Source organism: Tachyglossus aculeatus, chromosome 20 (assembly GCF_015852505.1).
Source record: "Tachyglossus aculeatus isolate mTacAcu1 chromosome 20, mTacAcu1.pri, whole genome shotgun sequence".
NCBI classification, from domain to species: domain Eukaryota; kingdom Metazoa; phylum Chordata; class Mammalia; order Monotremata; family Tachyglossidae; genus Tachyglossus; species Tachyglossus aculeatus.
In genome coordinates this window covers 15576890-15599737 of record NC_052085.1, presented here as the reverse complement: position 1 = coordinate 15599737, position 22848 = coordinate 15576890, and the positions used below count along the sequence as shown (strand labels likewise).

At 44.2% G+C, this 22848-nt stretch overlaps 1 protein-coding gene across 2 annotated transcripts in view; it reads left to right on the top strand.

Annotated features, from left to right (window-relative positions):
- The window catches only part of VWA8 (von Willebrand factor A domain containing 8), a 155534-nt gene that overhangs the window by 112930 nt on the left and 19756 nt on the right, over positions 1-22848 (top strand). For both annotated transcript variants that reach the window (XM_038762124.1, XM_038762125.1), the window contains exons 33-37: positions 1200-1309; positions 2139-2293; positions 4073-4268; positions 11515-11596; positions 16426-16630. In XM_038762124.1, the coding sequence (XP_038618052.1) occupies positions 1200-1309; positions 2139-2293; positions 4073-4268; positions 11515-11596; positions 16426-16630 (748 nt within the window). The remainder of the gene's footprint in view (positions 1-1199; positions 1310-2138; positions 2294-4072; positions 4269-11514; positions 11597-16425; positions 16631-22848) is intronic.

The following is a 22848-nucleotide window of genomic DNA, read 5'->3' as shown; positions in this document are numbered from 1 at the left end:
TGGGGATCGAGACTGTGAGCCCCACATGAGACGGGGACTGTGTCCAACCCAATTTGCTTGTTTCCACCCCAGCGCCTGGCACATAGTAAGCACTTAACAAATATTGTTATTATTATTATTTTTATGAGCTCCCTGATGACTCTCAAGCTGTGGATGAAGGCTTCCCTTCCACCTCCCTCTCCCCACGCCAGACCCCCCAGGATTTGGGCAGACCCTTGAGAGTTTTCCAGGTGTTAGCAGGGGATTTTCTGGGCACGTGTCCCCCGTTTTAGAGTCACCTCAGGGTTGCGGAGGACCGTATTTCCCTCTTTTTCATGTCCACAGTCACTCCCGCACTCATCGTCCTCAGGGGACTATTAACAGAAGGTTAGCCTTGGAGCTGTTTATATATCCACAAGAGGACCTCTATAACAAGCTTGTCACCCAAGTACAAACCCCCAGGGAACAGCAGAGATAGTGTTTTCCACCTCCTGGCTGTTTACAAGAGGAGAAAGGGAAGGAGGGACCTTCCCACTGGCAAATTCAGGAATTTGGGGCTGAGTAATAGCGGGAAATATCCCATTGCCCATTCTGGACCCTCATTGCTTGCAGTTCACACCCACGTTTTTTAACCCACTCTTTGGATGCACTCCCTTTTAATACTTTTAATATTTGTTAAGCGCTTACTATGTGCCAAGCCCTCTTCTAAATACTGGGGACGATACAAGATGATCAGATTCCACATGGGGCCCACAGCCTAAGTAGGAGGGGAGAACAGTTATCGAATCCCCATTTTGCAGATGAAGGAAGCGAGGCACAGAGAAGTTTGTGACGTACCCAGGATCACACAGCAGGGTTTGGTTGGGAAGATAAGGAGGTCTGTTAAGTTTGAGGTGACGGCGGGACATCCGAGTAGAGATGTTTGAAGGCAGGGGAAATGCGAGACTGCAGAGAGGGAGAAAGATCAGGGCTGGACATGTAGATTTGGGACTCATCTGCATGGAGGTGGTAGTGGAAGCAGGGAACCTGTCTCCTAATTCAGTTCTTTTGTACTCTTCCAAGCGCAGAGGCACATCGTAAGGACTAAATACGATTAATTGATAGAGTGTAGGATGCATAAAAAGGAGCAAGGTCTTTCTCCTAACCTGAGCTCCCGAAGTCATAAGGAAAAACATTTCGCTGAAGTGGCACTCATGACTTATTTCTTGAACTGTTCACAGGAAATTTCTTTTAACTAAGCCAACCCACTCGCAATCCAGAGAGAGTGCGGCATGCCAACTGTATGTGTTGAAGCAGGAGCCTGCGAGCACAGGATTTGGAATGACAGCAGGTCAGTTTGCGTGAGTTTGGGCTGTGTGTCTGTGGGGGTGGATGCATAGACCCTCAGGAATCAGTAGGGAGCCCTATCTTTTATGTAAAAGGAAAGGGAAACTCTTGGCTCACCACTCCATCGGCACCATGGAAACAGCAACCCTCTGGTTTCAAGTAAGGGAGACAGCTCTGCCTCTGCTTTTTGGTTAGTATTGTTTTTGCATTTTGTTTTTTATGGTATTAAAGCGCGTACAGCTCTAAGTGTAGCTTAGATACAGATTGGTACAGGATAATCAGGTTGGATACAGTCCCTATTCCACACGGGGCTCACACTGTCAAGTCAGAGGGTGGAGGATTTCAACCCCATTTTGCAGACGGAGTAACTGAGTCATAGATCATTTAAGTGATTAAATGATCAAGATAACCCAGCAGACTGGCGGTAGAGCTGAGATTAGAACCCAGCTCCTCTGACACCATGGCCTGTGCTCTTTCCACTAGGCCGTGATATTTTCAAAACTGACACGTGAGAACACTAATATGCAGGTTGCAACTGTGTGTGGAAGGGATGATCTCTTACAACACCTTCTCATCTCTGAGAGGGGTCATCTAACACAAGATATTTCTGCATCTGCTCTTTCTGTCGGGATCAGATGTGGATGGATAAATCCTTCCTCCTTGGTGCTACCATCAATTAAATTGATTTTTATGGGACAGTTATTAGCAAGAACCCAAACTGGGCACATAGTAAACCCTTAAAAAATACTAAAACGATTATTATTTATTGAACGGTGAAAAAAATCGGTTGTCTAACATGTAACTAATTCATTTCATGACATTCGTCTCTTCAGAGTCAGAACTCAAGATGCCACATAAAGTTTCCAGTGGACCGCTAACTTCAGAAAACCTAAGTTCAGCTTTGGGACAAAAGATCACTTCTCCCAATCGGATTCTCTGCGACGAGGATAGCTACGCTACTATAATTGTTGGTTTTCCTGATCTAATGGTAAGCACCAGAATAACAAAATTATAAACAATGTGTTGACTACGTAGCTCTCCTCACCAGATTAAGCTTTAATCTCTCACTTAATTTCCATGGCAATAAAAAAATTTCACCATTTTTTCTAAGTATTTCAAGAGGAATCTGGGTTCCAGAAGCAAACATAAAAACACCACCTGCTTCTGTTAGATAAAATTTCATTCTTGAGTTTTTCATATTTATATTTAAAGAACTTGATACAATATCTAGTCTGGAAGAAAATATTTTTTCTAATCTGTACAGAATTAGTTCCCGTAACAAAGTTCAACGTTTAACCTATCGAAGCATAGAACATCCTATATTCTATCAAATTTTAGGGTGCTTTTCTGTATTGCACGGACTGAAATTGGTCAGAAAGTATGCCTTCATAGTGTATTCACTTGAGATTGTTGTTTGTGAATGATTCTTCCTGGCTCGGAAAACGCTGTCCCTTTCACGGGCAGTTGAAATTATTTACATTAAAATATATTTCAAGCACCGTAGACTGCATCAACAGGAATAGAGAGAATAGCGGATTGCAGCGTAAAGCACTCATCTTTACAAAAACTGACAATCTTTCAACCAGTCGTATTTTTTGAGCACTTACTATATGCGGAGCACCGTACTAAGCTCTTGAAAGAGTACATTATAACAGAGTTGGTAAACACATTCCCTGATCTCACCAAGCGCTTACTACAGTGCTCTGCACACAGTAAGCGCTCAATAAATACGATTGAATGAATGAATGAACAACCTTAGGGTGTGGAGGAATATTGTAATTCAGTATTGTAAATCATTTTTATTTTACTCTTGTTTTAAAGCCTGTGAATAAATAGTTTATCAGCAAAGTATATTGACTAATAAATTAAGATAAATGATCAGAATTATCATTATTGTCTTTATTACACTTATTAAGCATTTGCTGTTTGCCAAGCACTGTACCAAGTGTGGGGGTAGATAGAAAATAATCAGATATGATACAGTCCCTGTCCCACATGGGATTCGCGGTCTGTGTAGGAGAAAGTAAAGTTTAGTCCCCATTTTTCAGATGAGAACAATGAGGCACGGAGAAGTTATTATTTAGAATCCTGGGAAACAGCAGCATTTTACTGTATTTACAGTATAATGAATGGCTTTGTTAATCAAAGGTAATTTTGATTAACAAAGCTAATTTTTAGGGATTGGAATCAGGTTGCCGATATTACCGATATTAAAGCACTTTGACTTTGTACAGTAGAAGAAGAGCCCAGATCGATCTCATCTTTAAGAAAGGCAACGGTGAGCAAATAAAAATATCCAAAATCTTCAGAGAAAAGAATAGTCAGTGTACTGTCATTTCATAAAGGAAACATTTTTTTTTTTTTCTTTTAAAGGTTTGGACATTTAAATGGTTGTCGTCAACTGTGGGTTTCCTGGCCCTGAAACCTAGCAACTTCCCTTCACACTCTCCCTTGTTTGCCTTTTTTGCTGTCCCATATTTATAATCTAAATTAAATAATAATGCTAGTAATGATGGTATTTATTAAGCACGTACTATGTGTCAAACACTGTTCTAAGTGCTGGGGCAGATACAACCTAATCAGTTTAACATGAAAGTCAACTTCCTTGGGACTATGAAATGCCTAGGACTAACTCCATTAAGAATTGTCCCTATTTGCTTTTAATTTTCTGTTTAATAAGTGGAGATGGTCACTGACATTTGTTTAAGGAAGTGATTTACATTAAATACTACCTTAGAGAAGTTAATAATCTAACTCTCTGCTTCAGTCTCCCAGCGAGGTTTATACCTGGAAGAGAGGGCGGCGTCTAGACAGCCAGCCTCCATCTGATTCAACTTTCTATGGAGGACAAAGTAAAAGCGGAGCTCCAAAGCAGCGCAATTGTGTTCTTCTAGTAAATACCAACCAGGTGGTGAGAATTTTGCCCCCCGGAGACGTCCCTATCAAAGAAATCTACAAAAAAGGTAGGACATTTAAAGATTCCTAATGCAATTAACATAGGTTTAATTCATTCATTTTTTTCAGTAATATTTAATGCCTGTTGTGTTCAACATGCGATACCAAGAACTCGGGAAAGTACAGTAGAGGTCAAAGAACACAAGGCTTCCCTTCAAGAAGCTTAATAGTGATAATAATGATAATTCTGATATTAAGTGCTTTCTAGGTGCCAAACACTGAGGTAGATTCAAGACAGGTCAGACGTATTTCCTTCCCCTCCTGTCTCTCTCCTTACTTCACTCTGCTCCCAGGTCATTTTCTAAAAAAATTATTCTGATCACATCTCCCCACTCTAAAACTGCCAAAGATAGCTCATCCATCTTGGCAGCAAACAAACTCTTTGCCACTGGCTTTAAGATACTCAACCAAGTCTTCCTCTCCTACCTCACCTCACCGATTAATCAGTCGGTTAATTGTATTTCTTGAGTGTCTAGTGTGTGCAGAACACTGTATTTCACACTTGGGAGCGTACGGTATAACAATTGGTAAGTAAGTTCCCTGGCCTCAAGGAGCTTGCAAGAGGGGAGACGGATATCACTATAAATAAATAAAGTACTGATATGTCCATAAGTGCTGTGGGACTTACAAAAAAAATCCAAGAGCAAAGGCTGACCCAAAAGGGAAAGGGAGTTGAATAAATGAGAGCTGAGCCTCTTGGAGGAAATGTGTTTTAATAAGGTGGGAAAAGTAAATATTTTTGAGGTTTGAAGAGGGAGGGCATTCCAAACCAGAGGCGGGACATGAGTGAGGGATCGATGGTGAGTTAGATGAGTTTGACGTGCAGTGAGTAGCTTTTCATTTGAGGAGCAAAGTGTGTGGGCTGTGGTGCAGTGAGAAATCGGGGCGATAAGATAGGTGGGGGCAAGGTAATTGAGTGCTTTAAAGCGGATGGCAAGGAGTTTCTGTTTGATGTGGAGGTGGACCACTGGAGGTTTTTGAGGAGCGGAGAGACCTGGACTGAATGGTTTTATAAAGAAGTGATCCGGGCAGCAGAGAGAAGTAGGGACCGGAGTGGGGAGAGACAGGAGACGGGAAGGTCAGCAAGGAGGCTAATGCAGTAGTCAAGGCAGGATAGGAGAAGTGCTTGGATTAATGTGGTAGCAGTTTGGGTGATTTAGGAAAGAGGACATTTTGCTGATGTTGTGAAGATCGAGCCAAGAGGATTTGGTGATGGATTGAATATGTGAGTTAAGTGAGAGGTTTTTGGGGTGGGTTTTTTTTGGTATTTTTTAAGCGCTTACTATGTGCAAAGCACCGTTCTAAGCGCTGGGGTAGATACAAGTTGATCAGGTTGTCCCACGTGAGGCTCACAGTCTTAATCCCCATTTTACAGATGAGGTAACAGGCACAGAGAAGTTAAGTGACTTGCCCAAAGTCACACAGCTGACAATTGGCAGAGCCGGGGTTTGAACCCATGACCTCTGACTCCAAAGCCCGGGCTCTTTCCACTGAGCCACGCTGAGAGTTGCATTGAGGATAATGCCGTAATTACGGGTTTATGAGACAGGGAGGATAACGATGGGCTGGCTGCCTAGACGCCGCCCTCAGTTCCAGGTGTAAACCTCGCTGGGAGACTGAAGCAGAGATTAGAGGATTAACTTCTCTAAGGCAGTATTTAGTGCAAATCACTTCCTTAAACAAATGTCAGTGACCAACTCCACTTATTAAAAGGAAAATTAAAATCAAATAGGGAATTCTTGGTAATAATAAGAACAGTAATAATTATTAAGCACTTAGTAAGAATACTAGTGGTATTTTTTAAGCGCTTACGATGGGCTGGGGTGGATACATGCAGAGTAGGTTGGACAGAGTCCCTGCCCCATTTTACAGATGAGGGCACTGAGGCCTAGAGAAGTGAAGTGACTTGCCCAAAGTCACACAGCTGACAGTTGGCAGAACCAGGGTTTGAACCCATGACCTCTGACTCCAAACTCGTGCTCTTTCCACTGAGCCACGCTGCTTCTCTAGAAGATGATCAGATGAGGAGACTGAGGCCCAGAGAATTGAAGTGACTCGCCCAGGGTGTTACAGGAGGCAAGTGACAGAGCTGGGATTTTAGTCACTTTAGTACCCTGCGATTTCTTCATCTTCATCTTTTTCTTTCTGTCTTGTCTATGCCTGTGTTCTCTTTCTCCCTTTCCTGCCATCGTGGACTGCTGTCCCTGTTCATGGAGTCCCAACACTCACATTTATGCCTTCAAGAAAAGAACCGATAGCTATTCACCAGTTTTATTTCCGTCTGTCCCTTTTAATGGAAATGTGTTAGATGGTGTTCGTTGTTACAAAGCATTGCTAAATATCTTGCAGCTTTTTAAAAGTGCGGCCTACCTCGAGATATATAAAATCACATAAGCACTCCATCCACACAAATGAGTTTGCCATGCCCATTTTAGGTCCTTATTATTATGAGTCACTCTTCTTAATATGCAGTCCCTAGCTATGTGTGTGTGTTTTGTAACATTTTAAAGGAAATGGAAAAAGATTTGGTGAGGTAGAGAGAAAATGTTGCCACAGTCCTTGCTTAACACAAACAGATATTCTATCCAAAACCCTCAGAAGGTTCTTTCTCTTCATAAATTCATACATATCAGCTGAACTGTTGCGTTTTCAAAACCCCTAATGTTCATCTTTATTACTTTTCGGGGGCTTTCAGGAAGTGCTCCCAGCCCCTTCCTGAAAAACTGGGTTGAAGCGTTTTCTCCTGATGTGTGAAAATAACGATTTAGCACCAGAAATGAAATATGAACTTGAAAGAGTTCACAGCCAGCGTTATCTTTTCTGCCAAGAAATTAATTTGCAGTGTGAAACAGAATGAGATTACGCAGAAAGGGGTTGTTAGAAATCACTGCTGGGTTGGCACTGTGTGGAGAGATACTGTAACAAATGTGGGGACCGAGAGTTAATGTAAGAATCTAGTTTGACGAAATGCCTACCCTAAACCCCGGGGTTAGCGATTAACTGCGCGGCCCTAGTTTTCTCATCTTCTGTGGTGTGGTTGTCTGGAACACGCAGTTTCTATAAATAATTTAAACCGCTTCAGCCAAATTCTAACAGCGGAAGACTGTCCAAAGTAGTATGCGGTCCAAAACTTTTTATTCAAGACTGGGCTCGGTTTTCGCTTTTTGATGGGTTTTTTTGTGGTGAGACAGAGTGTCAGTGAGAAGTGCCCAGGCTACTTGGATTCCTTTAGTATTTACCGAACTTCATTTGGAAAATGAAATGGGATTTCCTAGAACTAATGTTATGGTTCTTCTCTCTTTATTCCTCCTGCTTTCAAACTTGCGCTTTTTAACAGTGAATAACAGCGTGGGCTACTCTGGAGGAGAGCCAGGAACTACTGAGCCAGAAATGCAATTGGAAAACACAGCAATCAGTCAGTTTTATTTACTGAACGCTTGCTCTATGTCGAGCACTGTAGTGAGCACCTGGGAGAGTACAGTATCAGAGAGTAGCTATAGACGATCCCTGCCCGCACGGATTAAGAAGAACATCCCGACTCCACCAGATGTCTGCTGTGTGACTGTGGGCAAGTCACTTTACTTCTCTGTGCCTCAGTTACCTCATCTGTAAAATGGAGATTGAGACTGTGAGCACCATGTGGGACAGAGACTGTGTCCAACCCGATTTGTATGTATCCACTCCAGTTCATTCATTCAATCATATTTATTGAGCACTTACTGTGTGCAGAGCACTGTACTAAGCGTTTGGGAAGCACAAGTCGGCAACATACAGAGACGGTCCCTACCCAACAACGGGCTCACAGTCTACGAGGGGGAAACAGACAACAAAACAAAACATGTGGACAGGTGTCAAGTCGTCAGAACAAAGCTAAATGCACATCATTAACAAAATAAATAGAATAGTAAATATGTACAAGTAAAATAGAGTAATAAATCTGTACAAACATATATACAGGTGCTGGGGGGAGGGGAAGGAGGTAGAGCGGGGGGATGGGGAGTTCTTAGTACAGTACTTGTTGCATAGTAAGTGCTTAACTAATACTATTATTGTTATTATTATTATTAAGGAACTGACACATTGGAGGGAGATACTCCAAAATTCAGTTCACTACAGGCAAGTGGGGCTCAGTCAGTGCAGGAAATGGTAAGAATCAGCTGAGCTCCAGCTTCCTCTGTGTGGATGATTCCCAAATCTATCTCAGTCAGTCAGTCGTATTTATTGATCATATAAATCATATATATATCAAGGCCCTACTGAGAGCTCACCTCCTCCAGGAGGCCTTCCCAGACTGAGCCCCTTCCTTCCTCTCCCCCTCTTCCCCCTCTCCATCCCCCCATCTTACCTCCTTCCCTTCCCCACAGCACCTGTGTATATGTATATATGTTTGTACATATTTATTACTCTATTAATTTTACTTGTACGTATCTATTCTATTTATTTTATTTTGTTAGTATGTTTGGTTTTGTTCTCTGTCTCCCCCTTTTAGACTGTGAGCCCACTGGTGGGTAGGGACTGTCTGTATATGTTGCCAACTTGTACTTCCCAAGCGCTTACTACAGTGCTCTGCACACAGTAAGCGCTCAATAAATACGATTGATGATGATGATGATGATGATGATGATGATGATTGAGTGCCCTACTAAGCCCAGGGGAAGCATCGTGACATAGTGGCTATGTCTGCTGTGAGGCCTTGGGTGAGTCCTTTAACTTCTCCGGGCCTCGGTTACCTCATCTGTAAAATGGGGATTGAGACTGTTGGCCCCATCCAGGACAGAGACCACATCCAACCTGATCTGCTCTTATAATAATGTTGGTATTTGTTAAGCGCTTACTATGTGCCAAGCACTGTTCTAAGCACTGGTGGGATACAAGGTAATCAAGGTTGTTCTACGTGGGGCTCACAGTCTTAATCCCCATTTTGCAGATGAGGAAACTGAGGCATAGAGAATTTAAGTGACTTATTTACCCCATCACTTAGTATAGTGCCTGGCACATCGTAAGCACTTAAATACCACAATTATTATTATTACAATAAGGTTGGTAAACATGGTTCCCTGCCCTCAAGGGGGTTTACAGTCTAGTCGGGGAGACAGACACGAAAGTAATTTACAGATAAGGAGGAAGAAGGGATGTGAGCATTAGTCGACCGCATTTGTTGCGTGTTTACTGTGTGCAGAGCACTGTACAAAGCGCTTGGGAGAGTACAGTTCCAACAATATAACAGACACATTCCCTGCGCAGAATGAGCTTAGTTTAGATGGTGGGACAGTCATTAATCTAAATCAATAAATGACAGATACGTACAGGAGTGCTGAGGGGCTGGGAGGGGATGAAGAAAGGGAGCAAGTCAGGGAGACGCAGAAGGGAGTGGGAGAAAAGGAAAGGAGGGCTTAGTCAGGGAAGGCCTCTTGGAGGAGATGTGGGAGGAGAGGAAAAGAGGGTTTAGTCAGGGAAGGCCTCTTGGGGGGAGATACACTTTCAATAAGGCATTAGCGCTTAAGTAAGAGGGTGTGTAGGATAGATGAATAACTGCTCTGAGACATTGTGGGTCTAAGACCTTGGCTGTGCAACATTGCTAAAGAGCCAGTTGTGGGAAGGTAATTCCACCCCCAAACACGTTCTCATATTGTCAGTCAGTGGGATTTATTGAGTGCTTACTGGATGTCAAACATTGTACTAAGCACTTGGGAAACTACGGTATCACAGACCCCATCCCTGCCCACAAGGAGCTGATGGTCTACAGGGGGTGACAGACATGTAAGTGGCTTAGGGTTACAGGAAATAGTAGAGTCTAAGAATATTTACAGAGGTATTTTGGGCCCGGGTTGAGTATCCAAGTGCTTAAGGTGAACACAGCCAAGTTCATAGTTGATGAAGAGGGGAGGGCGGCTAGGAAATAAAGGGCTTTGTCCGGGAAGGCCTGTTGAAGAAGATGATGTGATTTGAGAAGGGTTTTGATAGTTGTAGTAGTAGTAAAATGGCAGATTGTCGGATATTAAGACAGAGAGAGGTCCAGTCCTGAGGGAGAATGTGGGCAAACGGTGGGTGACTACGTAGATGAGATTGAGGAACAGAGAGTAGGTTGGCGTGGATTTGTTGTAGGAGGGGGAGAGCTGGTTGAGTGTCTTAAAACCGAGCAATAATCAGTTGTATTTATTGAAAGCTTACTGTATGCAGAGCACTGTAATGACAGTACCGTAGAACAGAATTAGCAGTCTCATTCCCTGCCCACAATGAGCTTACAGTCTAGAAGGGGAGACAGACGTTACTATAAATTGACGTATAGTATATCATTTAAAAATATGTACATAAGTGCTGTGGGTTTGAGTTAAGGCAAATATCACATGTCCAAAGGCATAGTGCATAGACAACACAGGAGGGAGAGCAAGCCAGGGAAGGGCTCTTGGAGGAGATGTGATCTTAATATTGCTTTGCCGGTGGAGAGTAGTGTTTGGCGCTTATGGATGGGGAGGAAGTTCCAGGTTAGGATGAGGAAGCGGGCAAGGGGTTGGCAGAGAGAATCAGCAGGTATTAGGGGAGCCAAATGTGGGGCTGGGCTGTAGTAGTAGATTGGTGAGGTGAGGTGGTGTGAGGCCAGCTGACTGACTGCTTTAAATTCAGTGGTAAGGAGGTGCGGAGGAGGATGGGCAAGCACAGAGAAGTTAAATGACTTGCCCAAAGTCACACAGCTCACAGAGTGGTGCAGCCGGGATTAGAACCCATGACCTCTGACTCCCGAGTCCGGTCTCTTTTCACTAAGCCAGGCTGCTTCTAGGAGCAAGACGATTCAGATGAGAAAAGCACTGGCGGATTCTGTCCGAGCGGACGCCGGCATAGAACTCTGAAGGATTTTCACCTAACACTATTGTATTTCATCCTTCTTCCTGCCATGTATGTTCCTGTCTTCCCCACTTGACTGTGACCTCATTGCTGGCAGGGGATATATCAGCTGTCTCCCACGCAGTGAATTCAGTTCCCCGTGCAGAGTAAGGGCTCAGTTAATATTATGGATTGGTTAACATGAGGAACCTTTGATCCGACACAGAAACCGTACTCTTGGCAGTAAATAGTCATTGTCCTTCGTGCTTGGGAAACCCTTTATATATTCCCTAAGGCACAATATCTGGAGAGGCCTAGACCTGACAGTGGATTAACGCCTGTTCTGGCCACTGCAGAGTTTCCAGGTTTGACTCAGTCCTATTTCAGCGGCGAGCGATCGTCCAGCCGTCAAATTACGTTCTGTATTTGCAGATGTCACTCCTCCGATGACAGCCGGGTATTTGGAAGTCACAGATCTTCACGCCAAGAAACTCCGATACATCCCTATCCCCAGGTAACAGATACCGTGTTTCGAAGAGAATGTACTGTGCTGAAATACTTGGGATTCATCTTTAAAAAAAAAAAAATGAAGGCATTTATTAAGCGCTTACTATGTGCAAAGCACTGTTCTAAGCACTGGGGAGGTTACAAGGTGATCAGGTTTGTCCCACGGGGGGCTCACAGTCTTCGTCTCCATTTTACAGATGAGGTAACTGAGGCACGGAGAAGTGAAGTGACTTGCCCAAAGTCACACAGCTGACAAGTGGCGGAGCGGGGATGTGAACCCATGACCTCCGACTCCAAAGCCCGTGCTGTTTTCCACTGAGCCATGCCTTTAGTTTCTTTTCTGTCCTTAAATAGCAAGCATGTCTTATATATATATGTATTATATATATACTATTATATTATTAAAAAGTCCAAGTAGTCAATCCATTACTCAATTAATGGCAGTTGTTGAACCCTTATTGTGTGCAGAGCTGTACCAAACACTTGGGAGAGTAAAATACAGTTGGTAAAATACAAGTAGATTACAGCTATGGGGAGAAATAGACAATAAATACACTAAGACAATAGGGGAAGCAAGCTGTACCAAACACTTGGGAGAGTAAAATACAGTTGGTAAAATACAAGTAGATTACAGCTATGGGGAGAAATAGACAATAAATACACTAAGACAATAGGGGAAGCAATAGAGTATAAAGAAGGATATGCATGTAAGTACTATGAGGGTGAAGATGGATATCAAAGTGAGCCCGTTGTGGGCAGGGATCGTCTCTCTTTATTGGTGAATTGTATTTTCCGAGCTCTTAGTACAGTGCTCTGTGCTCAGTAAGCGCTCAGTAAATGCGACTGAATGAATGAATAAGTACATGAGTGCATAGGAGAATAGAGGTGGGAGGGAGTTTAGGGTGGAGAGATGGGAGTCAAGGAAGGCATCCTGGAGGAGATACTATTTTAGTAGGCCTTTGAAGATGGGGAAAGCGGTACTCTGTCCGATATGAATGGGGAGAGTTCCAGACAGGAGAGAGGGTGGGAACAAGGGGTTAATGGGGAGAGAGACAAAATCAAGGCACAATAAGTAAGGGGGTGTTAGAGGAGTGAAGGATGTGGGCTGGATTGTAGTGTGAGAGCTTAACTGAGTGCTTTTCGAAAGCGATGGTGACACGTTTCTCTCTAGTGAAGAGATGGGTGAGCAACCATTAGTGGTTTTAGAGGAATGGCAAGATAGAGAAGTACCATGACTTAGTGGAAAGAGCAAGGGCTTGGGAGTCAGAGGTCGTGGGTTCTAATTCTGGCTCCGCCACTTGTCAGCTGTGTGACTTTGTGCAGGTCACTTAACTTCTCTGTGCCTCGTTTCCGACTCCTCCACTTGTTAATCAATCATATTTATTGAGCGCTTACTGTTTGCAGAGCACTGTACTAAGAGCTTGGGAAGTACAAGTTGGCAACATATAGAGACGGTCCCTACCCGTCAGCTGTGTGACTTTGGGCAAGTCACTTAACTTCTCTATGCCACGGTTACCTCATCTATAAAATGAGGATTAAGACTGTGAGCCCCACGTGGGACAACCTCATTACCTTGTATATACTCCAGGGCGTAGAACAGTGCTTGGCACATAGTAAGCACTTAACACATACTATCATTATTATCATTATGTGCGCAGAACTGGTTTTTCAAGAAATGATCTAGCAAGGACTGGAGAGGGAAAAAAGTCTGAAGGCAGGGAGATCAGTGAGGAGATTGATTCAGAAGTCAAGGCAGCATATGACAAGTGGTTGGACCTGCGTGATGGCTATTGGGATGGAGAGGAAGGTTCTTATTTTAGTGATGGTGTGAAATTAGAACCAACAAGATTTAGTAACTGAATATGCGGGTGAACCAAGAAAGATGAGTTGAAGATAATGCTAAGGTTGCCACCTCTGAGAAAAAGAGCATCAAAAAGCAGCATGAAACAGAAAGAACGAGGGCCTGGGTTCTAATCCCTGCTCCACCGTTTTTCTGCTGTAGGCATTGGACATGTCACTTAACTTCTCTATGCCTCAGTTACCTCATTTGAAAAATGGAGATGAAATCCTCCTCCCTTGGATTTAGACTGTGAGCCCTGTATGGAACGTGGACTGTATCCAGCCTGATTGTCTTGTATCTGCCCCAGCATTTAGAAAAGTGCCTGGCATTTAGTAAGTCCTTAGAAAGAACCACAAAAAAAGAGAAAGGACGATGGTGTTGGGAAATGGGAATAGTAATGGGAAAGTCGAAGGGAGTAGAGAGTGAAAAGATGAGGATTTCAGTTTGGGACATGTCAGGTTTGAGGTATCGGTGGAATATCCAAGTAGAGATGTCCTGGAGGCAGGAGGAAATGGCAGTCTGCAGAGAGGGAGAGAGATCAGGGCTGGAGATGGAGATTTGGGAATCATCTCCTTAGAGGTGATAGCTGAAGCCATGGGAGTGAATGAGTTCTCCAGGGAAGTGAGTGTGAATGGAGAGTAGAAGAAAACCCAGAATCGTGCCTTAAGGAACCCCCCCGCCAAAGTTAGGGGGTCAGAGGCGGAGGAGGAACTGGTAAAAGCGACCAAAAAGGAGCACCCAGAGAAGTAGGAGAATCAGGAGATGAGTCAGAGGCCCAAGAGGAGTAGGATGGAATTGAGTTCATCGGATTTGGCAAGAAGGAGATGATTGGTGACCTTGGATAGAGCAGTTTCAGTGGAATGGAGGGAGCTGAAGCCCGATTGCAGGGAGTCAAGGAGGGAGTTTGAAGAGAGGAAGAGGAGGAAGCTGGTTTGGACAACTCATTCAAATAATTTGGGAAGGAATGGTGGGAAGGAGATGGGGTGATAACTGGAAGGTACTCTTAGGTTAAGGCCGGGATCCACGGGCATGTTTGAAAGCTAGGGGATCGAGCTAGTGTAGAGTGAGCAGTTGAATACGGCGGTCAGAGAGAGAAGAAGGGAGGAAACAAGTGTTTTAATAATATGCGACTGGATAGCTCAGTGGGGTAGATTTTGAAAAAGGGTGGGCGATCACCTCTTCAGAGATCGCAGGGAAGGATGACAGTCAGTGAAGGGGTAGGGGGTGGGTGGGACGAGAGGCAAAGGGGAAATTTTGGGGTGTTCATCCTGATGGTTTCAGTTTTGTTGATGAAATAGTTGACTGGGCCATTAGGGCAGGAGATGTAAGGTTAGAGGGTTTACGGGTGGAATCAGTAGAAGTTAGCATGGGCAAAAACATGGAAGTCAATAAGAAAGGAGTTGGCCAGAGAAGATGGCAGGGTTATCATCATCATCGTCATCAATCGTATTTATTGAGCGCTTACTGTGTGCAGAGCACTGTTCTAAGCACTTGGGAAGTACAAATTGGCAACGTATAGAGACAGTCCCTACCCAACAGTGGGCTCACAGTCTAGTAGTTAAGGAGGAATTGGAGATGGATGAGGTCAGCCTGATGTTTGGATTTCCACCAGTGGCTTTAGTTCCGAGACTCTCCACTGATTCGATCTCGTCAAAAGACTGTTTTATGTGCCTGAAGTAGCATTTCTGTTTTTCAGTAAATACTTAGCACCTGATCACAATCATCACTTATTTTCCCCATGAGAAATCAGTCGGTCAAGGGTATTCATTGAGCATGTACTGCGTGCAGAACACTGAACTAAGCGCGTGGGAGAGTACGGTTCAGCGGAGCTGGTAGACTCATTCCCTGCCCACAGTAAGAGCTCAATGAAGATCGGTTGGTGTTACATTCATTCTGAATATGATTAAATTGTCAGGGGAAGAAAGAAGCATCTGCAGTGATATTGTTCAGCATCCTCTGAACATGCCGAGTATATGCCCGGAATTAGTGATTTTGGGTGCGAGGGAGGAGGGAATTCTGGGTGGCAGTGAAAGAGAAGACCACAGTTGGCCTGGAAAGTAGTGGCAGGAGCAACAGGGGAGAGACAACACAGAGAAAGCTGCGGGAGAAACATTCTCTAACTCCCCGTAACTGAGACTCTCACTAATAGTTCCTCCCACCCCCATCTACCTTTTCCCAGCCTTGCATTTAATTGGTTAGAACCTCCTTACAAACCCACAGGAATTTCTCATAACCATTTGGCTATGCATTCTAAATTAATATAGAAGATGGGAGTAATCCCCTGGCATTCAATAAGGGGTTTATTTTTCTCCAAAGAGCAGCAGGAAAAACATAATTTCATTTCTCAGACATTTCTACTGCATTAAGCTCCAGTCGTTTCCAGGCATCGCGTAGACCTGAAGACTCGCTGATGAGTAATATCCTTTAGTGGTGCTTTATTACATTTGTTAGTAAAACCTGAATTTTAGCAACCTAAAGAAATTAGATAAAGCCAGCAGTGGCACAGATTTGCATTACCGGTGGGAGGTGGGAGCTGCTGGGAAATGGGGACATTGCGTAGGATCATTTCGAGCTTTCCTTTCTCCGCGGCAGCTGAGTTTTAAAGAGCTTTTGCTTCCGCTCACGCTAGGGAGCTCTTCGGTGCTATAAATGCCACAGTCTTGCCCCGGACCATTTCCCTCCTGCCCCTGGTTAATAGACAGTAATGTCTTTCATCCTAATGCCTCAGAGACCCTCCCTCATCTCAACTCATCTGTTCCCCGTCTACACCACGGGCTCGTCGTAGGCAGGGAATGTGTCCGTTTATTGCCGTAATGTACCCTCCCAAGCGTTCAGTACACAGTGATCACTCAAGAAATACGATCGACTGATTGACTGACCGATCTGTCTTCCCAGGATTCGCGACCGCCGGGCAGCTGAAGAGGGTAACGCTGTTTCTGTTTCACTCCCGGTCGTTTGGTTTAGATTTTCTTAGCTTGTTTTCTTGGGTTTTTCAGGGCCGAGTCACTGTCTCCGTACACATCCTGGCTGTCCACGATTTCAGACGCGGACGCGCTGGTGACCGAATGGGGCAGGGACGGTGTCGTTACCGTGGATATGGGGGGAAGAGTCAGGCTTTGGGAAACCGGGCTCGAAAGCCTTCACCGCTCTCTCCAGGAATGGAGAAACATGATTGGAGACGAGGATGAGAAACATATGCAGGTACCATTTTACTCACTCTACCACACTGAGATTCTAGGATTTCCTGGGAGAGAGCAAAAAGAGGCCTGCTACATAGTTGGGATCAATCTGTGGAATATTACTGGAGGGGGAAAAGCTGTTGGGTAGGGACTGTCTCTATATGTTGCCAACTTGTACTTCCCAAGCGCTTAGTACAGTGCTCTGCACACAGTAAGCGCTCAATAAATACGATTGATTGATTAGTAGCCGCCGAGTTAGACAGAGAAACATTTAAGAGCTTTTCCGTAGCTGCCTATTTGTAATAGATAATTTTCAAAGATAGCCTGGAAAAGCCACACTGGAAAATGAGGAATTAGCAGTGACCTGAAATCCAGATAGGTAACTCTGACCATATAGAAGCAGCATGGCTTAATGGAAAGAGCCCGGGCTTGAGAGTCAGAGGTTGTGGGTTCTAATCCCGGCTCCACCACTTGTCAGCTGTGTGACTTTGGGCAAGTCACTTCACTTCTCTGGGGCTCTGTTCCCTCATCAGTAAAATGGAGATTAAGAACGTGAGCCCCACGTGGGACAACCTGATTACCTTCTATCAACCCCAGTGCCTAGAACAGTGCTCGGCACATAGTAAGCGCTTAACAAATACCATCATTACTACTATTATTGCAGTTTTTGATAGGCTCATTGTAGACGTAACACGCTGCGTACACTTGCTATGGATTCAGCTGGTACAGTAGAAAAAGATACATCTAGCCAGACCCCTCCTGTCTAAGTAATGAAAGGCCTTCAGCAGCCCCAGAAACCTCTAATCAAACTCCAGAAGAAAAAGAAGTGTTAGAAACTGACTAGCCGCAGAATTTAGAAAATAGTCTCCAGAGTTATCTGAGCACCTGGTCCTGTTCTCTTCTAGACACTGACAAATGCGAGCCTCTGGTTTTTAAAAATGCAAAGGTGCCTACACAGGAAAGAGCTTCAGTTGTTTTAAAATAAATATCATTAGTGATGGTATTAATAATAATAATAATAATAATTGTGGTATTTGTTAAATACTTAGAAAAGTGCTTGGCACATAGTAAGCGCTTAACAAATTCCATCATTATTACTATGTGCCAGGCACCGTATAAGCGCTAGGGTAGATACCAGCTAATTGGGTTGGACGCGGTCCCCGTCCCATATAGGGCTCTGTTTTAACCCCCATTTTACAGGTGAGGTAATTGAGACACAGAGGAGTGAAGTGATTTGCCCAAGGTTGCCAGCAGACAAGTGGAGGAACCAGGATTAGAACCCCTGTCTTTCTGACTCCAAAGACCCTACTATATCCAGTATCCGGGCATGTGTTTGTATGGGCATGCGTTAAGTTTGGTATTTGGAGCTAATTTAGTATATAAAAAAACAACTTTTAAAGGGCTATTGTTTTTGTACAGTGCGTTTTAGTGTATCTGTGAATCATTTCATCATAAACCTTACCAGAAGAAGGTGCGTTTAATTCCACATATCACACAACTGCTGTTGAAAATGAGTGCGTGCAAATGTGCACCTTCTTTCTCAGTCACATCCTGCGTATGGAAACAGATTGAGCCCATATACTTTCATTTTTAGAAAGGCAACATTTCTAGTCTAAAAAATAGCTGTATCTATAATGATTTCAGGTTTTCATCATGGCCTCCCCTCCCTTCTCTCAGAGAATGATGAATGATGAGGGAACACATTTAATAATAATAATGACGGTGTTTGTTAAGCACTTAGTAAGTGCAAAGCACTGTTCTAAGCGCTGGGGGGGATACAAGGTGATCAGGTTGTCCCACGTGGGGCTCACAGGCTTAATCCCCATTTTACAGGTGAGGGAACTGAGGCACAGAGAAGTTAAGTGACTTGCCCAAAGTCACACAGCTGACAAGTGGCGGAGTCAGGATTTGAGGCCGTGACCTCTGACTCCAAAGCCCGGGCTCTTTCCACTGAGCCACGCTGCTTTACTCTCTCCCAGTCTAGACCAGCCCATCTTATGCTTTACCAGGGGTCCAGACAAACCACATACAAACAGGATTCATGGCGACGACGACGATAATAGTGTGCAGAAAGTGTGATCCTCGTCCCCTACCCCCCGCAACCTCCCATCACCCTTGCCTTGTTCCAGATCTACAAGCTGTTGTGCATTTATAGAAACTTCTGCAACCACAGACATGTTCCTGTTACTGGAACCCAGCAGATGCCTTTCGTAGAAGTCACGGGAAAAGAAAACAGGCTAACAGTAGCACAGTTGTGTTGATACTTATTGCTTAGCGTTGCCAGTTGCTTTTATTCGTATTGGTAGAATAACACCGTCTGGTGTCCCAGGAGTCTCACGTGGGGGTCGGCCAGCCGAAAATCGTTGACCTCAGGGGCCGGCAAATCAAGCGGTCGGTAGCCTTGCCGACCTTAGCGGGAGCCAACCTCATCTGAGGTCGTTAAAGAAGTTGGAGGTGGGGCCGGGGGGGGCGGTAGATGACGGCTAATATATACTAGCTACATGCAAAAAGATTATTTCCACCTTAGAAATAAAAAAATATGGGTTCCCGCTTTTTAATAATAATAATGGTGGCATTTATTAAGCGCTTACTCTATGCAAAGCACTGTTCTAAGCGCTGGGGGTGTTACAAGGTGATCAGGTTGTCCCACGGGAGGCTGACAGTCAATCAATCAATCAGTCGTATTTGTTGAGCGCTTACTGTGTGCAGAGCACTGTACTAAGCACTTGGGAAGTCCAAGTTGGCAACATATAGAGACAGGCCCTACCCAACAGTGGGCTCACAGTCTAAAAGGGGGAGACAGAGAACAAAACCCAACCTGCTAACAAAATAAAATAAATAGAATAGATATGCACAAGTAAAATAAATAAATAAATAAATAGAGTAAAAATATGTACAAACATATATCAATCAATCAATCGTATTTATTGAGCGCTTACTGTGTGAAGAGCACTGGACTAAGCACTTGAGAAGTACAAGTTCACAACATATAGAGACGGTTCCTACCCAACAGTGGGCTCACAGTCTAAAAGGGGGAGACAGAGAACAAAACCAAACATACTAACAAAATAAAATAAATAGAATAGGTATGTAAAAGTAAAATAAATCAATCAATCAATAGAGTAATAAATATGTACAAACATATATACAGGTGCTGTGGGGAAGGGAAGGAGGTAAGATGGGGGGATGGAGAGGGGGACGGGTGATGATCAATCAATCAATCAATCGTATTTATTGAGCGCTTACTGTGTGCAGAGCACTGTACTAAGCGCTTGGGAAGTCCAAGTTGGCAACATATAGAGACAGTCCCTACCCAGCAGCGGGCTCACAGTCTAAAAGGGGGAGACAGAGAACAAAACCAAACATACTAACAAAATAAAATAAATAGAATAGATATGTACAATTAAAATAGAGTAATAAATATGTACAAACATATATACAGTCCTAATCCCCATTTTACAGATGTGGTAACTGAGGCACAGAGAAGTTAAGTGACTTGCCCAAAGTCAGAGTAACAGGTCTCTTCATAAAACAGGGCTTTTCAAGACTGAGATTTTGTTGACAATCTTATAGTCCTTATTTGAGGATCTAGTTTCAAGAATATAAATGAGTTGTAGAAGGAAATGAGTGAGGTTAGACAGGAGGGAGGGAGCCTTAAAGCCAGAGGTGAGGAACTTCTGTGAACTTCTTTATTGTAATTTGCGCCGCTAGCTGAATGGTTTACACCCTTGCTGCTCCACAAGTAATGTAAGATAGCAGATGCTTAGAGAAGCAGCCTGGCTTAGCGGATAGAGGAAGGGCCTGAAAGGCAGAAGGACCTGAGTTCTAATCCTGGTTCCACCACTTCTCAGCTCCAGGACCTCAGGCAAGTCTCTGTGCCTCAGTTCCCTCATCTGTAAAATGGAGGTTAAGGCACTGAGCCCCGTATGGGCATGGACTGTGTCCAACCTGATCAGCCTCATGCTTAGAACAGTGTTTGGCACATGGTAAGCGATTAGCAAATACCATTAAAAAATGCACAGATCACTGTCTGGAACAGTAAGGCTAAGCTGAGAAGTGTGACAGCATCATGCCTCGAATGCCACCACACATGTGGGTGTAATCACTTCTCCTTCCACCCGGTCTATTTGATCCAATTTGCAGATTTCATGATTCCCCAAACAGACTTGCGTTAAGAGCAGAATATTCCCTAATGCTCTCATCATGTTATAGCCAAATCATGTAACAAAAGCGTACGCGGAAGCGTACATAGAAAAACAGAAGCGTACGCACGGTAGAAAAAAAACAAACTTGTATAAAGCATCCAGGTAACTCCAGGGCAGAGAGGCTAGTGGAAATAACAATTTATATAACTATACTAGTAGTAGTAGTCATGGCGGGATGTGGTAAGTGCTTGGATCAGCATAGCAGTTTGGATGGAGAGAAATTGGTGGATTTTAGGGAGTTTGTGAGGGTAAAAGCAACAGGATTTGGTGACAGGTTGATGAATATGTGGGTTGAGTGAGAGGTGAGTTGAGGATAATGCCAAGGTCATGGATCTGTGAGACAAGGAGGATAGTGGTGTTGTCTGCAATGACAGGAAATGATCAGGGGAGGTTAGGGATTAGGTGGGAAGATGAGAAGCTCTGTTTTGGACATGTTAAGGGTGAGGTACCAGTGAGACATCCAAGTAGAAATAACCTGAAGGCAGGAGGAAATGTGAAACTCCAAAGGAGTCAGTCAGTCATATTTATTGAGCTCCTTCCTGTGTGCAGAGCAATCTTCTGAGCACTTGGGAGAGTACAATATAACAATAAACAGACACATTCCCTGCCAAGAACAAGCTTAAAGTCTAGAGGGGGAGATGGACATTAATATAAATAAATAAATGACAGATATGTACATAAGTGCCATGGGGCTGGGAGGGGAGATGAATAAACGGAGCAAGTCAGGGTGATGCAGAAAGAAGTGGGAGAAGAGGAAAGGAGGAGAGGGGTTAGGGCTAGAGAGGGAGATTTGGAAATCATCAGTTGAAACTATGGGAGTGATTGTGTTCTCCAAGAGAGTGGATGTAGGTGGAGAATAGAAGGGGACCCACAGAAGAAACTGAGAATGAGCTGCCAGAGAGAGAGGAGAACCAGAATCATGAAAATGATGGTGTTTGTTAAGTGCTTACTATGTGCCAAGCACTGTACAAAGAGCTGGGGTGGATCCAAGCAAATCGGGTTGGACACAGTCCCTGTCCAAAGTGGGGCTCGCAGTCTAAATCCCCATTTTCCAGGCGAGATAACCGAGGCACAGAGTAGTGAAGCGACTCGCCCAGAGGAGGACATTGTCAGTGAGGACAAGGTTAGATAGTATTTCCCGGAAAAGGGGGTGCTGCAGTGTGGAAGACGGATGAAAGGGCTGGAGGGATTAGGATGGAGTAGAGGCTGTTTTGATTTGGGAAGAAAGGGATAATTGTTGACCTTCAGGAGGGAAATGGAGGAGCGGAAATATATTGGAGGGGTCAAGGAGAGACTTTTAAGAGCTTCCATTTGCTCCCAGTTCCCTCAACATCAAAAACTCCCTACAGTTGACTTCAGACTTCCAACTTCCCCTGTCTTACTTATCTGCTCTCTTCACCCACTCCTGCCAGCTCACTTTCCATTCTTCCCATGCTAATCCCATACCGTACCTTGCTCTCAACTCTTCCGCCTCAGTTCCCTTGCATTTGATATTCCCCTACCCTGGAACTCCTTCCCTCCCCGAATTTGACAGGCCAGAGCTCTTCCCACCATCATGCCCAAAGTCTGTTGCGTTGGATGAGTTTTCCAGAGGTTCAGAAGTGTACTGTAACACATGCATCCAGGTTTCTTGCAGCATCCTCCAGTGCGGCTCTAGAGAATAAGTTGAACAGAAACAGGGCCCCAAGGCATCATCATCATAATAATAATAATAATAATTGTGGTATTTGTTAAGCGCGCCAGGCACTGTACGAAGCGCTGAGAGGCATATCAGCAAATCAGGTGGAAACAATCCCTGTCCCACATAGGGCTCAGTCTTAATCCCCATTTTACATATGCCGTAACTGAGGCACAGAGAAGTGAAGTGACTTGTCCTGGGTCACACAGCAGACGAGTGATGGAGCCGGGATTCGAACCCATGACCTTCGGACTCTCAGGTGCACGCTCTATCCACTAGGGATCGGCAACAGGGAACGTGGCTCGCTCGGCTCTGACCTTTATTAATTCAGTGCCTCGATTTGGCAGGATCCCGAAG